The sequence below is a fragment of the Lonchura striata genome, chromosome 1A (genome assembly GCF_050655825.1).
Source record: "Lonchura striata isolate lonStrDom1 chromosome 1A, ASM5065582v1, whole genome shotgun sequence".
NCBI lineage: Eukaryota > Metazoa > Chordata > Aves > Passeriformes > Estrildidae > Lonchura > Lonchura striata.
Window position 1 is genome coordinate 45566187 of NC_140741.1, and position 17002 is coordinate 45583188.

A 17002-nucleotide genomic window follows, 5' to 3' on the forward strand; every position below is an offset into this window, starting at 1 on the left:
TTCTAAAAATAAACTAGATTTCCCTGAGTCCTTTCTTCTCTTTTGAACCCTAACACTCCACCCACAGGAACTACAGGATTGTACCTGCCATTGCATTTCATGTGCTCAGCACGACAATGAAAGTATGTTCACTATTCCAGAGCTGGGATATTCATAGTAAACAGGAATATTTTGAAGAAAAATCTCCCCAAAAAACAGCTGAAGTAGCCTAAAATGGCTAAAACAAGAATCTGATTTTGTATCTCTTCTGGCCTCTAGAGTTCTTCTGATCCTGAGAGAAGCCATACTGTGAATAAGTAAATGGAGAGCAAGAGATGTGCCAGTGGCTCAATGCACAAGGCAGGACCAGCAGTCATGGCAAATCCTACAGATGTCTATGTCTGCTCAGTCACAGGCAAATGAAAATAAACACCAGGAGCTTAAAAGGCTGCATGTGCATCTGCAAAAAACAGTGTATTTATCTTTTGAATTTACATGACTGTAGTCCATAACCATCACCTAAATTCACACAGAACATTATATGGTTATTTTCTATATTCAGATTCAATACTTAGAAATTGTATTTGGTGCCTTAGTATACATTCGCTTTTAAACTACATGGAGAGTGACACAACAACAGGATAAAAATCTGACACTGTGCTGTACTGCTGCTGTGATGCTCAGGATGTAGCAACACTTTTGCATTTTAATATGGCTAGCAACTACCACCTCTCATTGAATCAAGCAGGGCTTTGGGTTTGTTTGTTTATTTTTTCTTTTGTGTAAAACACAATCAGCTGAAAATTGCACAGCATCCCTTCTACGTGTCTTATGAGAAACAAATAGAGGAAACTCATACATTTTAGAAGAAGCTCTTGTTGGTTACTTTCATTTAATCATACAGAGAAAGCAACACTTTAGTGAACAAGGTCAAGAGTGTAATTCCACTGCTGTCACAGGTCTATTGGGATTCTGCTGTTCAAAACAAAGAGACATCTCCAACCTTTAGGAGTATTCAGGGGACACCCTGATTCCATTACAAACATTTTCAGGCACAAATTATTTGAAACGCAACATTAAACTGTACATTTCTACAACACAGGATAAAAATCTGGTAAAGGTGACAGAGAAAGACCATTCGAAAACTCTTTTTGATGGTGTATATCAATTCCAAGCCACAGGGAGGCCACATCCATTTTGTCAAAAAGTGTTAAAGCATGTGGATTCAGTACAGATGAAGCAGAAGTGTCTGGCCTGTCTGCAAAGGTATTACAAATGTGTCAATGAAAAAGAAAGAGGGATTAAACTGACAGAAAGAATAAGGCAGGGTTTTATTATACTCAAAGGGGAACTAAGCAGTAGATTTTAATTAGGTGTGTCACAAGATAGCTGTGGAAAAAAGAAAGTAAGTCCTAGAACTATGAAATCAGTCTATATGGGTACATGTTTATTTTTGGTAACTAAATGCATATATTTAAACAATCCAGAGAAGATCAATGCTAATGGTTGCTAAGCTTCAAACCAGTTGTGCTTTTTAAAATTTCTTTACCCTTTCTTAATTGCTAAGAAGTGAAAGACAATGACTATAAAACAATTAAAATGAGAAATGTTTTTCTCTTCTGTAAATGAAGGACTGGAACTTACTGTCATTATGATTACTTATGACTTTTAATACATTCAGCACTGGCACCTTAGTTTTACTTCTTCAAACTGAATTACTCTCACTTAGTCCCATCCAGACCCATTTCTCAATGTTTCTTTAGAAACCAGGTGTACAAACACCTCACTGAACTGGCAGTAAGTATGGAACTGATCTCATATTCCATCCATGTATTCACTAACAATGTGGAACTATAGTGCAAAGCCTTTAAACTATTTCCTTAATTTTATGAATTAAGGCAGGCTGGGGATAGTGGAACAAACTATTATATAACATTTAGCTGGCAATAAAGCAGGTTCCAGTGATGACATATCCATCACCATAAAACTCAGGCAGAAGCAGCAACCCTCAGCAATACCAATGGAAAAAACACCCTCCCTGCCTCCCACCCGTAATACTTAAGATAATGCCCCAACTCTTACTTTGGATCATTATCAAGAAGAAAACGAGCAACAAACCAGGGAAGGAGTAGCATCAGTGAAAATGGTCTCTGTCCTCATTTTCTATTTACTGCCACCCAACAGTTGTGCCACCCTGATTGCTTCCTATTTTTCAGCACATACATGAGCCTGTTCACAGACAGGTTGTGACAGGATAGAAACACTGGATCATTTTTCTTCCAGCCAAACAAAGCCAATGTTAAGCAGACGTAGACTCTCCCTGCTTGTGGCTCTTCCTGTGACAATGTAGTTTCATGTTACATTGTGGGTTATAGCAGGCTGCTCAGATACTTTCATTCATCACTTGGGGGAACTTCAGCTCCCTCAAGCCAATAAAAAGTGTGAGAACTTGCCTTGGTGAAATATTGCAAAAGTAATTTCCTACAGGAGTGTGCTCTGGCATTTCCTGCCAGAACAATGAAGATCACTCCCAAACTTCTGCTAAGGCTTTTTGCAGACTGCCAGCCACCCCAGCTACTCCAAGGGTTAGTATCTCATCAGCACAACTGCCAAGTGAAACCCTTGCTCCACCAGGACAATGACTGGGCATTCCCAAGAATTTCACTCAAGGTCCTTTCTTCATGTCTTTGCCACAGCATGGAGCCAAGCATGCTATACCTCTCCTGTGGCAAGATGAGAATCTCCTCCTGCCTTTGAAAAGAAGCAGAGAAAGAAATTATGTAATCCAGTCCCTGCAAATCCCCCTGAAAGTTGTCTTTCAGAGGCACCTGCAAGCACATGAGCTGTTCCTATGCAGACACATGTAGAGCTTTATGCTGTTTTCAATTATCTGACTCATTCATATTTGTATTTCTAGTGCTTACTTAGTGATTCTTTTGGAGAAGGCCTCTGGGCACAATAAGGCTGCTGAAATACTCTAAAGCCATGATTCCAATGGTATGGTTTTACTGAATTAATTGTATTATTTTTAATACAGCATCACAAATAGAAAATGTTTCTTAAGCAGAATAACATAGAAGAACATTTCCATGGAAAGGCTTACTTCTTATGTTCAATAGCACCTGAGCCAGTCAGGATTTTCCTTGCTGCCACCAAAAATAACAGAAATCAGAATTTTTAGAGCTGATCTGGTATTCCATCTCATGTACTCACAACAACTTAATAAGCCACAGTTAAAAGGATTTTCTATTGCTGGCAGTCTGCCCTATATATTGCATCTAACAATGAGAAGCACCTGGCTGTCACCAACAATGGAACTAAATGACTTCAGTTGTTTCTGCATCACTATTCTACAGTTTAAAATTAAATGTAATGCTGAGCTTGCAGGCTGTCCACAGAGGAGGTAGCTTGGAGAAGACATGTTGCCCCATCATTTTTGACCCCTGGAGTGATATGCTTCTAGTTGTCAGTGCCTTTTCAGTGGGCTGCAGCTCCACTCCCATGAGACTCTACCGTGAGTGAATTCCCTGCCCTCATTTAGTGTGCTGCATCTGCTCTCAAGTGTGTTGCTTGGCTGATGAAATCTAAGCATGGAACTATTATTAGCAGTTTGCTTTATTAACTGTGTTTTATTTTAGGGCTAATTATTTTTTTTGTTATGCCCACCCTCCCACTAATGTGATGTCACTGTCTGTCTGTATGCCATGTTCTTGTTTAATTAATCAGGAAAGTAACTTTTGCTATTGAACAAGTAGTGACTTTATAAGTTTACATATACACTTCTAGTAATGTCTACTCCAGCTCCAGTAGTACTAACCCAAATATGAATGAAGTAAACTAAAATGATGTGTGATCAATTACTTTCCTGGTGGTTTATATCTCAACACATCAATCTTTCAGAAAGGGCTTCAGCTGGCAGCTAGAAAGATATTACAAACCAGTTTATAGTGACACTACGAGCACATAAAAACTGCCCACTTAGGATTCATTTTTCCCCAATGATTTCAGTGTATTCTTCATCTGAACACAGGTAAGTATGAGGCTGCACTGATAACAGACCACCACATTTCTGTATCATGGCTGAACAACATGCCATCTATTAGTCAGGCCACGCCAGGAAAATGAACAAAGAAATGCAGTCACATCTCTGTGGCCAGCTCTGAGCCTCAGGACCAGTATCGGTGTCAGGACCAGTATCTGTGGAATCAAAGTCTTTTTCTCTGCTGTCCAGGATATCACATTCATCTCCAAGACAAGTTACTATGGCAACTAAACCTGGGCTTAGTGGATGAAAGCATTGCTGTGCAAGTCAGTGTTTATTTTGCCAGTAATATGACTGGGCTATGGCTGTCCATGTAAGATGGAAGTAGCAAGGATTTTTCATTTCTCTGCTCTTCGCTGTCTTACCATTGACAAAAAGAATGCCTTTAGCACCTAAAGTCATATATACTTTGATCTCAGCTTTTCTGCTTAACCCGGTACCAGTTGCAGGATATTGGAACAAGTTGGACTGAGATGTAAAAGCAACGATTACAATTCATGCTCTCTGCTCACTATTCATGAGTGAATTTTTACCCAAGCCCTGCTTCATTCACCCACACAGAAGTGACCAGAGCCATCACCAAAGCTCCAGGAGCAGAGCTCAAGCAGTACTGCATAGCTGCTGCTGAGACTGAATAGCCTGGGCTGCCTTCAGTTTGTTCAATTCAGGTGACTTGAAAAGTTTTCAACATAGTAAGGACCACAGCAGACTTTGAAACATTCACACAGCAAGCCTCAGGTGCTCCCTCTGCCCCTTCTCCCACAGTACAGATGAGAGCTAGATAACCAAGGTGCCCAGTCTGCTTTCCATGCCTTGGCCCTGGCCCTGCAACACTGCAGTGAAGGACTTGCAAGTTCCTGTAGTCAGCTACAAAGGCACAGATTTAAAAGATAGCTGATTTGGAGTTTGTTAGAGACTTTTTCTTTCTTTGTTTTTTAAAGGCTGAAAACCCATGAGAATTAAAATTAATAAAATTCTTTATTTCTGGAAACCAATACCAATGAACTGTGGCTTTAGAGTTTACTGGCATTACTCAAAGAGCCAAAAATCTTCTCCTTCCTCATTATCTGGAACATAAGATACTGTCCATGTGATTTGGACCAAAGATTTAACTGAATGTATACCTCACTGAAAATGTTTATAATGGCTTCAACACCTGCTAATTGCCATAGGTATTGCTAAGGCATATGCTCCAGGAAAAACAAGAATTTGGAAAAGAAGTTGAATGTTTTGTCTTCAAAGCCTGCAAACATTTACTACCAAATTAATAATTTCTGTCAAGACATTGCTGGATATGACATGCCAGTAACATGGAACATTCACTGGATAACCAGAAAATGCTCTTCCATAGCATTGCACTTGGAGTGAAATGACTTCTTTCTGATTCAACACCTTCTCTTCACACCTCACCTGAAGCGTTTCTTGAGGTGCTTTCAAAAGCTTTACCCAGCACAAAATCCTGCAGTATCTGAGGTTGCTGTTATTCCAATGAATCTTGTGCTCCTGCTTCTCCCTGGAAGGAGACCAGGCAGGAAAAGGGGAGAAGGGCTTCCTGCAGGCCTGCAGATCATGCTTCTAATGAAAAGAGACATGAGGAACAGAGAGAGAGAGGACATGGTCATGTCTCCTGAACATGGCTTATCTTTCCCAACATTTTGGGCTAGTCAGGATCGGACCTCTCCACCTATCAAACTGCAAGGAAGGAGTATATACATGGCAGAGACTTGCCTTGCTTTGAACTCAGTCTCTCCTCACTACACAGACCTGTGAGCAAATGAGACTTAGATTATCTGTTGCCCTGAAATGATCAAACATTTTTTATTTTTAAGTGATTCTGTCAGAGAATTAATAATAACCTAAAGAGGGGATGTACCATTGATTGGCCAAACTACAATCCGTAAGTGTTGCTCTTGCCTCTGGGGAGGCATCTTCTGAGAATTTGGAGGAATAAGAACTTCAGAGAATGAAGAAAAGCCCTACCGATTGCTTGGCCCGTGTGTGCTGTTCAGTTTTACAACTTTCTTTGCTCCATCTTTAGGAGAAGACAGGAAAAAGAATGCTTTTCTAAATACTGCAGACTGGAGAAGCTTAGTAACTAAGTCTTTCCTCTAGAGACCTTTAAGTCTCTAGTATGAAGCACAGTTATCGTTTATGTAGACACAGATATAAGGAGACAGAGAAGGCTTAGGCCTGAGACTACTCACAGAAAACAGGGAAAATACCCACCATTTAGATTAGAAGATGAGTAGTTACGAAAAATTAAAAATAATATTAAAGCTTCCTAGACAGTAAAGCAAATACTAAAGTAAACTAATTCTACAATAGCAATATATTAGAACACTTTTTAGTTTCCATCCTTACACAGTGTCAGCACTTCTGGCAAAAACAACCCTACTGTACTGCCTCAAGGAAGAGGTCAGATACCATGAACCACAAAAATGGCTCAGAATCATCATTTCTGACTTCTTAGAAATTCTATTTAAGCTACACTGCCAGTCAGCAGATACATGGCTGTTTCCATGCCACTCTTATTTACTTCATAAAAGCAAATCTGACTTCCTATAATGAGAACTAACCATAAGGGAAGCAGCTGACAAGCACCATGACAAAGAAGAGGAAGTATAAAGGTAATAAGCTTCAACACAAGCAGCAAATCCAAAAAGAATTGAAATGGTAAACAAATTCAATTTTCAATTCACTATTTTATTACACTGGGAGAAGACTTTTATGAACACACTCTCCCAACACCTGGTCTCTTGAAGTACCAATGAAGTTACTTCACCTACACCCACACAAAACCAGCACAAAAATATTCACTCAATGAGCTCCGGCCATTTAATAAGCCAAAATGCCTTAGAAGTAATTTTTCACTTGCAAAAAGGAGGAGAAAATCTATTCTGGACATGAGGAGGTATGTTCAAGTAGAGTGTGAATATGCCCTGAAAACATAAGTACTGGGGAGAAAAGCAAGGAGGCAAAAAGATGATAAAAAAGAGCTGATGAAGCAAAGCAAAAAATTCAGTGACCCTGCAAGTCTGTGAAGCCTTTGAAACACCAGGCTTTTTGCTTTGATGACACGTTCTGCCAATAAATCAAGAAAAGCCCAAGAACTCATTTGCAGATTTAGTGAGGGTTTCAGGGTATATGGAAAAGTCAAATCAACTTATGATGTTCTGCTTCTTGTATAACGATAAAGGCACAACTTCCCTACATGGCTCCAAGCACAGCACAAAATGGAAGTGCCTGCAGTCCCTGAGCAGCTCCAGACAACACAAAAGCCAGAACAATTCTTGTGCCAAATATGGTTAATATGATCATATTGCATTACAGTCATTGTAGTGATATTGGACAAATGTTATGTTGCATGATACTATGCAATAGTTGGGCAGTAATCAGTAAAAACATTAAGTCCCTGTTTTACAACTGCTTCATCAGTAGCTATAAAACAACATCTTAACAAAGAGCATAAAACTAAAAAGAACCTAGATTAACAAGGCATGTTATGGCAGTTTAGAAGTAAAAATCACTTTAGCAATATAGAATTGAACAACACTATTTAAAACAATGATCAGAGAAGATTTACTATTCCATATTTTAAAAAGAAAAGAAATAAAAAGCAGCTATTCCAATGGCCTAGTTTTCATAGCAAATATGCCATGCTGGTAAGCAAAACACAGTGCCTTGATGCTCACCAAAAAAAGCACTATTATTGGATAGCTGACTATAGCACTATCAGTCCCTAATCACATAACCTTGCATGGACAATGCTAATCACTGAAAAGATGAAAGAGAGAGAAAGAAACATTAGAAAAAGCTTTGGCCGATATTCAGATATGAATTTTGACTGTACAAATAGGTATATTTATGGCAGAGTCCAAGAATGATCAGATAAACCATTAGAGAATGAAAGCAGTTCCTTCCAAGTTGTTTTTGAATACATCACCTCATTTTTAGTAGGGTTCTGGTATCATGTGCAGTTAACATATAATTATTACAGAACTGTGATTGCATCGTTAGCAGAAGTTTAATTATATCATTGACATTAGTGATGCCATAACATCAAGCTCAATAATAGTTCATAACAAAACCTACAATTACCACAATTTTTCCTCCCTTTTACACCAACCAAAAGTGTTCAGCTTGGAGAAGCCTAATAGTCCATACAGAAGTGAGCTGGGGCTGAACCTGAAAGGATTGCTGGCTGGTAATTTAGTAATATGGTAATTAAAGTCTTTTCATGATGTAATTACACATCAACTACAAAAGGACAGCTGCTATACAACACTGCCAGGGTACGTGGCATGAAATGATTAGATTTGAGAAGCTTTGGTGGATAAACTGAATACCACAGACATAAGTCTGAGGTATAGCTGGCACCCCACAGTACATTATTATTCAAGTCTCCCACTTAACGTTTCCTTAGTCTTATTGTGACAGTAACAGTTTGTTGCACATACCTTGGTCCTCTGACAGCAGAAGCTGTTCAAAACCCCACTTTAAAAGCTTCTGCTGTTTTGAAGTTCCCTGAAATTATGATACCTAACCTTTGGTTAGGTTTGCATGAACCCAAAACATTTCTTTCCTGCACAAAACCTTCTCTCAAAGATTTATATCCGTGGGAAACTTGATTTATTTGCAGGCTTTTTCCAGTGGGGTAGCAGAGAGGGAAGGAGGAGAATGAGGAGAGGGGAAAGGTACAAATGAGTGGGTGAACTCAAAGAAACCAAGGGTTTCATCATCTGCAAGGGTTTCCAACAGCAACAAGAGTGAAAAAACAAACCCATCCTTCTTCTCGAAAACAGATAACCATTCCTTGAAGTAGTTTCCTTATTGTATTTTTCACTGCCTTCCCTTTTATTTGTACAAACCACAAAGTTGACTACACAAGGCATGAGACAGTAAAAAGAAATGTATTTTTCCCAACTAACACAAGTAAAATTTCTTGACTACATAACTATGTTCTTCAAAATACAGTAATGCACTATGCACCCTGGCAGAGTGGCTTGTCTAGTCCTAAAATGTCATTTTTGTCATGACAGCAACTCAGATGTTTTGCAACAGCTGTTTTTTTCCCCTGTAAGTTGGAAAGGGGATTGGTGAGAGAGACCCAGACCAACTGATCTACACTTTAAAGCTTTAAAATTTCTTTTGAGCTAGGAAAGTCAAGAAATTGACTTATCTGAAAATGAAAGATTTTGGAATAATTCTCCTCAGCATACGAGACTTTCTGTGAGGTCCATTTGGGAAGCACAAAACCAAACTATTTTGAATCTGGAGGAACTTTATTACCAACTAGATGTAAGGAATGAGAATTTGCATCCTGGTTCAAACAACACCTAATCTTGATGATGGTTTCCTTTTTGTTTCCTGCCCTCCCTATTCTTCTGAACAGAGGTTCTGGGTGTACTTAATAAACATGCAAAACTTCTTGAAGACTTATTACGTTTAACTACAGTTACACCAATACTCTGGCACCAACTCCAGATCACCGCCAACATCAGTATCTTGCCCTTGGGTATCAGAGGTTGCAGAGGAGCTGAGCCTGCTCAGCACAGAAGGAATCCTCAGGGAACTGGAAGTAGCCAGTTCTAGTAATTTAAGAACATTTAAGAACAAAGATCTTGGCTACCCAGATATAAATCCTGCATGCCCAGTTTTACACAGTACACTTTTAAGAGACAATAAAGCAAATTAGCCAACTCAAAGAAAGAGACTCAACTAGCAATAGCACTAGAAAACTTGATTATTTCTAATTTAATGGCAGAAGAGATAGAATGTAGTTCAGCTAGTAGTTCTGTTGACCAGGTAGGTGATCACCTCAAACATGTTTGCAGGTACCATACGAGGACTCGACATTTTGATACAAAAATGAGATTCAAATATGTCATTTGTCAATAGAAACTGGGTGAAAAACTTGCAACACTTACAGCAAATTTGGCATCTTAAAAACAATCACCAACATGACAAGAACAGGAATTTTATGCACAAAGGATTTATCTGACTTGCTACACAGGAAGCAGCAAGAGGCAATAAAAATCTTAGGTTTAAACTACAAAAACCCTTAATTTTAAAGTGTTGTCTCTGTAAGTCTGTGGGTGTACACACTACAAACATGAACTGTGTATGCACAAACCTTAAACACAAACATAGCAGTCTTTACCTAAAGACTGATGCCTTAAGTTTTAGATCTCATATTTTTCAGATTCTGTACTGCATAAGTGTGTAACTCAGAATTTCATATAAAGTGTTAGCAAGGTCTCTTCACACTTTAGTTAGACAAAACATTCCTTTTCCAGCCCAAGAACCAAGGACACCATTACAGTTGCAGGCCCCAAAAGTATAAACAACAGTGAATTGAGGAAAGCAAACTGGGAGGATGGGACTTCAAAGTATGAAACTGTAATTGGACAATTAACCTCAACATGTAAATGGACCAAAATTTATAAAAGTATGAAAACTCGTGACCGGTCATTGATCTTGGGTGTAGCCACAGCTGGGCTCCTGTACTGCCCAAGGTATATCCTTTAAAAGCCTTTTAATAAATGCCTACTTTATTCCTTTAACACTGTCTAGCCTCTGTTCCAGGTAGGTTCTTTAGGCATCAAGACAACATGGTTCAATACCCTTGCAGATGTGAATTACTTAGCTATTAATGAACAGAATACAAGAGCAGATCATATCGCATTTAAACTCTTCTCTATGCTCTTTTTATGCAGGACACTCCTGAAAGAAACAAGTGAAGTCTGAAATCTTGCAAGAGCCTCACTATCTCTCTCCAGTGGTATTAAGGGCAGAGGTAGTGAGGGGAAAAGAATACAAGTGAGAGATTTCCAGTATGCTTCTATCTTCAGCAACATCAGAAGACAAAGAAAATGCTTATCATGAGTCTTCAAGAACCCAACTTCAAAACAAAACAAAGCAACAGTTCCTGAGCAACAGCATTAAGCTCTGAGAATTGGACAAGTACTTGAGTTAGAACAGGACAAGGTGGAGAACCTATACCATGATAGCCTGTCTCCCTCTCCTCATCCCCCAAGGTAAGAGTAGCAGCTATTTGTGTACTGATCACTACCTTCAATTACATGAAAATCTGGAAGCAAAATGGCCAACAAGACTAAGCCTGGCAACAGGAGCCACAGGATTTCCTATGGAACAAATGTAGTCCTACCAGCTGTTCCGGATACAGTCACCTTGTCAGTGTTCAACACACAATTCTACTACACATGCAACATCTCTTCTTTTTTAATGGCTTTTCAGCATCTTTCCACTTCTCTGCAAACATCAAGTCATTCAGAAACTGCTACAGGACTAGAAGTGCTGTCAGTTTCCCTGACTGCAACCACTGCTCAAGATACTGGAATGCCATCCCTGGCACTTGCATTCATTTCAGTGAGAAGTGCTAAGTGTCCAGCCAAGAATCACAATCTTCTTGTGATGCTGTTTGCATTTAAGGAACTCAGTAACACCAGGCCTGGGCAGTTTGGGGTGAAGGATTAGATAGGGAGACAACACACTTACCTGCTGTCACCAGCATTTGCCACATAAAGCTTCCCCAGCAAATACACCACCACCAGGGCTGTGCAGCCACCAGAAATGTTATACACGGTCCTCTCTCGCTCTATTTGCAAATCCTGTGGGAGAAGAGAACAAGATTTATAAAGACAGTATTACAATTAATGCTTGAGAAAATGAAGTCTCCCATAAAAAAAAAAAATATAATAGAATATTTATTAAACTGTATGTCCCACTGTCTGCCTTTTCTTGCAGCTATGGCCACATAAGCTGGGAGAAGAACAGAAAGTTGAGGAGTACCTATTACTTATACAAAGATGTTTGGGAAAAATCAGGTCAGGAGAGTGCAAAACATCAGGTACTAAGGAATAAATAGCAACTCTCAGGGATGCAAGAGAATTTGCTATGGCAAAAGCACAATGAAGGCAAAGATAAATGAAGCGTAACAACAGGTACCTGGTGGTATAATTGGAGTGCTTTACATAGACAGCAGAAAACTAATGAGACTCAGCTACAACATGAATAACTACCTATTTCCCTAGAGGAATGCTAGGATTGTGGGGTATACACCTTAAGAACAATAGCAAGATGTAGTTTTGCCACAAGTCTACCCTTCCGAAACACAGGGAATGAGTGGATACTAAACGGATTCTGAGTGCAAGAAACATTATATATTAAAAGAGTCCTTCTGCTTAACAGAAGTGGAGAACCCAAATTATACTTTTCACCAACAGTCAATAATATCCTGAAGAGAAAAATAACAAACACATAAATACACACACACACACACATATATATAAATACACATACAATGCCCCAAGAAAGCTTGCAGAACACAGAGCAAGTAACTAAATGAGCTACTTTCATCCATACATTTTAAACAAACACTGAAGTGTATGCCAATGAATTAATTCTGCTGTCTGTAGTTTAGCTTCAGGTAATAAAATGGTACAAATTACCCTTCTGTCCTGTGTCCAGAACCAAATCCCATTGGATTCAAACAGGGAGCATAATTTAACATCACTATTGCAAGTACGGGCAGATCTTTTCCAGCTAAACCCTGCCTACTTTTATGTGGTGCTGCTTTTATTATGAATATATGTTTGCCTCTGTGTGTGTGTGCATACACACAGATCTATATTTCAACCATTTTCATATCTGCACCAAGCAACAAACAGTTCAAATTGTTCATGCCTTAGGGTATGAAATCTGGAGCTTTACTTTAGAGCTAAGTTTATCTGAAGAAAAAGACTACAATAAATACAAACCATGACAGGTGCAATTTGATTGAAAATCTGCAGAGACAAAACCTATCCCACAGTTTGTCTCCTACAAATTTCAAGGGAGGGAAGTGACCTGGTGCAGCAGCAGGGATGCTCAGCAGCACTTGGGCACTATCATGAGCCAGTGGGCAGAGGCATCTGTCAAACAACTCGCTGACTCTGCACTGGCCAATGCACATACATCCCATTTGTGCCATGAACACAGTGCTGAGGTACTGTCCCCATGGGCCATCCTCAGCTGTGTGTGCAAACTGCACATGGCTGCCACAGGGACATGGGTTCTACTGCACTCACCAACTTTTTTTGGGGGGATGGATGGTAAGAACCAGGAGGAAAACACCTCCAAGCTATAAATCATATCTTGCAGAACCTTTGGTCACAGACATGGGCCTGTTATAAATGCCTCTTTATCTAATCTTGCCATAGAGAAGCTGATTCTCCTCCCCATGGTTTCTGTATATTTTTAAATTAAGTTGAAGAGTTCAAAGGCATCAGACATTTCTAGCCATCAAAATAATTTAAATTTACAAACACTACCGATTTTCCAAGCACTGCCAGGAATTTCAACAAACCTTCATTTCCACAGTTCAGAATACCCTTCAAGACCTTTAGACAATGTGCAATTCCTCACCTGTTTTCAGCTCTGTCATACATATACTTTGAAAGTGCTGGAATGCCTAAATTAAAATTTATTTCTTCAAATAAGCAGATTTCAGAAGCATCTATTATAGGAGAGATGGATAATCCTTAGGGTCTCTTTTTCAGAATTTTCTTGACTTAAACTACATCTGTGTACTGCATGTTCTCAAATTATTGCTGTTGTTGGGTTCTCCCATCTAGAACTTCAATTTACTACCACGACTTGTCAGAGTACATTGAGTGCCATGTATGTTTTGATATTACATACTTTGCTTGACATTTTCTTTTTCAACAGCAAGGAAAGAAGGGAAGGCTTTCCAACAGCTCAACAAGATTTGAGGGGGAAAAATAAAGCAAAATAAAACTACGCTCCCCAATGCCACCAATTTGTTCTGATGTAGAGACACTGGCTTATAATGAAATACTTTGTAACAGAGGCGCTGAGAAAGTAGTACAAACATGAGCAGAAGCCCCGAAATGCCTCTAAAGCCTTTATGAGTGTGCAGGGGCTCATTCTAGACGGAGTGTATGCAAAACTTTCCTCATTTTCCAGTGGGAGAAAGATTTTTGAGCTAGCGGAATTTTTGTTGTTGGTTTTGATTTTGTTTTGGGTGAGATTTGCTTTTTTTGTTTGTTTGGTTTTGTGGTTTTGTTTTTTGTTTGTTTTGTGTTTTTGGTTTTTTTTTTCCGAGGAATCAATTCAGTCGGAGCTCTGCCGTCCGTGCCGGCACACATGCTGCAGCGGGTGGCAGGTGCTCCCTAGATTGCCCCAGGTCTGGTTCCCCTTTCCTGGTGAGGGATGCGGAGCGCAGCCTGCAGAGGACACGGCCGGAGGTGAGAGCGGGCAGGGCGGCCCCCGCACGGCGGCGGGGCGGGAGGGCCGGGCCGGGCCGGGGCGGGGCGGGAGGGCCGCGGGCCGGGCCGGGCGGGGCTGGGGCGGGCCGGGCCGGGGCGGGCCGGGGCGGGCGGGAGGGCCGGGAGGGGCCGGGCCGGGGCGGGCCGGGCCGGGCCGGGGCGGGAGAGCCGCGGGGCGGGGCGGGCCGGGCCGGGAGGGCCGGGCCGGGCGGGGCTGGGCCGGGCCGGGCCGGGGCGGGAGAGCCGCGGGGCGGGCCGGGCCGGGGCGGGCCGGGCGGGCCGGGCCGGGCCGGGCTCCCCACAGCAGCGCCGCCGCCTGGGAGCCGCGGGCCGCTCCCGCCACCTGGCGGAGGCCGCGCGCAGCGGCCGCCGCTGCCGCCCGCGGCACCTCCGCCGATCCCGGCTCGAGCCCCGGGCCAAGGCAGCGTGGCCGACAGGAACCGGGTGGGTTTGGAATGTCTGCAGAGAGGGGGACGCCATGATCTCCCTGGGCAGCCTGTTCCAGTGCTCTGCCACCCTCAGTGTGAAGTGCTTCCACAGGCTGAGCTGAAACTGTGGTTTAGTTTATGGCCATTTCTTCTCATCCTGTTGCTGGGCAGCACTGAAAAGAGTCTGACGCCATCCTCTTGACACCCGCCATTCAGATATTTGTGCACATTAATGCGATCCCCTCTCGGTTTTCTCCAGACTAAACAGCTCAGCTGCCTCAATCTCTCCTCATACAAGAGATGCCCCAATCCCACCATCATCTTTGCTGCCCTGCGCTGGACCCTCTCCAGTAGCTCCTTTTCTTTCTTGTATGGAGGAGCCCAGAACTGGACACAGCACTTCGGGTGTGGCCTCACCAGGGATAAGTAGAGGGGGAGGATCACCTTCCTCAACCTGTTGGCTGCACTCTTCCCACTCTCTATTCATCTATATTTATCCTCCGAGCAGCAGCCTTTCCTCCAGGATCTCAACCTTGCTATGACAGAAAGCAGCTTTACACACACAGTATTAGGTATCTGGTTAAAATAAAAGTTTCAGAAGGCATAAACATAAAATTAACTCCTTAGCATGCTTTACATCAAATGACTGTCATTCTATGTAAACTCTCAGTTCTACTGGGTATATAATGAGAGGAAACTTTCAAAAAAGTGAACTGTACTACACATGACATTCTCTCAAGACTGTTCAATTAATTAAAATGGCACCAATCTAAAAAAAAAAGCACCTGTGTAGATTTCATCTAAGTAAAAAAAAAAACCTCAATAAAGAAGAAAATCATGATACAATGAATAGAGACGTATACCTCCCAATAAATCATACAGACTAGTTCTGTGCCATTTATTCCATCTAAAATTAAATGGGGTTCAGAGTAGAATAGGTGCTCTTAACCTTTCTTGCAAATACAAACAACATGACACATGTATACAAGGTTAAATACAGGGAAAGGACAATAATCTGATGTTCCTATTCAATATGGAACTGCACTTGGAAGCATTCCTCCTGACTTCTTTGAACTGAATCTATAAATCCACTTCCTAAAACTCAACAGATGAAAATTAGAGGATTTGACTTATGACAACTTCAGAACTTTAGCTTATTTATTTCCATTTAACTGGAACAAATGTGATACTGACAATCACTGACATTTGCTGTTTTTTAGACAGGGCATTAAATTATCCGAAAATATAGCACAAACTTCCTAATCCCTGTTTCAACACAGAAAACATAATTTAGATGTACTTAAGACTGGAGAAAATTTAATTGCTAAATGTCTAAGTTAGGCAATGATGATCTGTGTAAGCTTTCCACAGTGTTTTACTGCATGTAGCTGTTAGACAAGAACTGTCCAAAAAAACCACATCAAATAAAGGAAAAATAATTTTTTAAGCCTTTTGAAAGCCATGAATTGCATTTTATTTGAGACTTGAGGCAAGACTAAGGAGACCTCAACTAGAATTCAAAAGCAAGTTGGGGAAAAAAAACAATGGTATACTAAATGCTCCCAGGAAAAGGCGACAAAGCCATCATTAAATAAATGTGTCAGTTCGGACTCTTTGAAAAACAGTATTTTATCTACTCATTATTTTCACTCAGTTCACAAGAATCCTTTGCAGCAATTGGTGTTTCAGGGAAAACCACCAAGAAGTCTGCCAACATGTCCAGGAAACTTGAGCTTTCACCAAGTGCCAGGTAAACTGACACACTCTGCTGGCACAAACCCCTTGTACACACTGCACAGCTTGACTGTGCTGACCTAACTCAACAACATCCATGATGTTCCAGTACAAAGCTGATTAAACAATGTGCTGTGCAAGAGGCCCAAAGTCTTCATGCAAAGACTAAAAGGAGTACAAGCTAGCAGGAAGTTAAATAGAGGCTGGAGGAAGATCAAGTACTGCAAGCACAGATGAGACACAGAAATGTTGATTTTATGAATTGCTCCCAGATGAAAGAAAACACTATTTTGCCTAAAATGCCCCTCAGAGTCTAAAGTAGATAAAATTTATCTACTGCTTTCTTTAAGCTGACCATTTTTATAAGATTTCCTGTAAAACTTAATGCTGAAATTACATTGCATTGGAGTAGTAATTTGTTTATCAAAGACAATTATGAACTTCAGCCCTCTAATATAAAGCAAGTGGGAATTAAGATATGTGGTCTGTAGCATAAGAACAAAGATGCACCGAGGAAAATATTCTGTTTA

General features: G+C 40.8%; 1 protein-coding gene across 2 annotated transcripts in view; it reads right to left on the reverse strand.

Annotated features, from left to right (window-relative positions):
- PPM1H (protein phosphatase, Mg2+/Mn2+ dependent 1H) overlaps positions 1 to 17002 on the reverse strand; it is a 130719-nt gene that overhangs the window by 45206 nt on the left and 68511 nt on the right. For both annotated transcript variants that reach the window (XM_021547410.3, XM_085569351.1), the window contains exon 4: positions 11540 to 11652. In XM_021547410.3, the coding sequence (XP_021403085.3) occupies positions 11540 to 11652 (113 nt within the window). The remainder of the gene's footprint in view (positions 1 to 11539; positions 11653 to 17002) is intronic.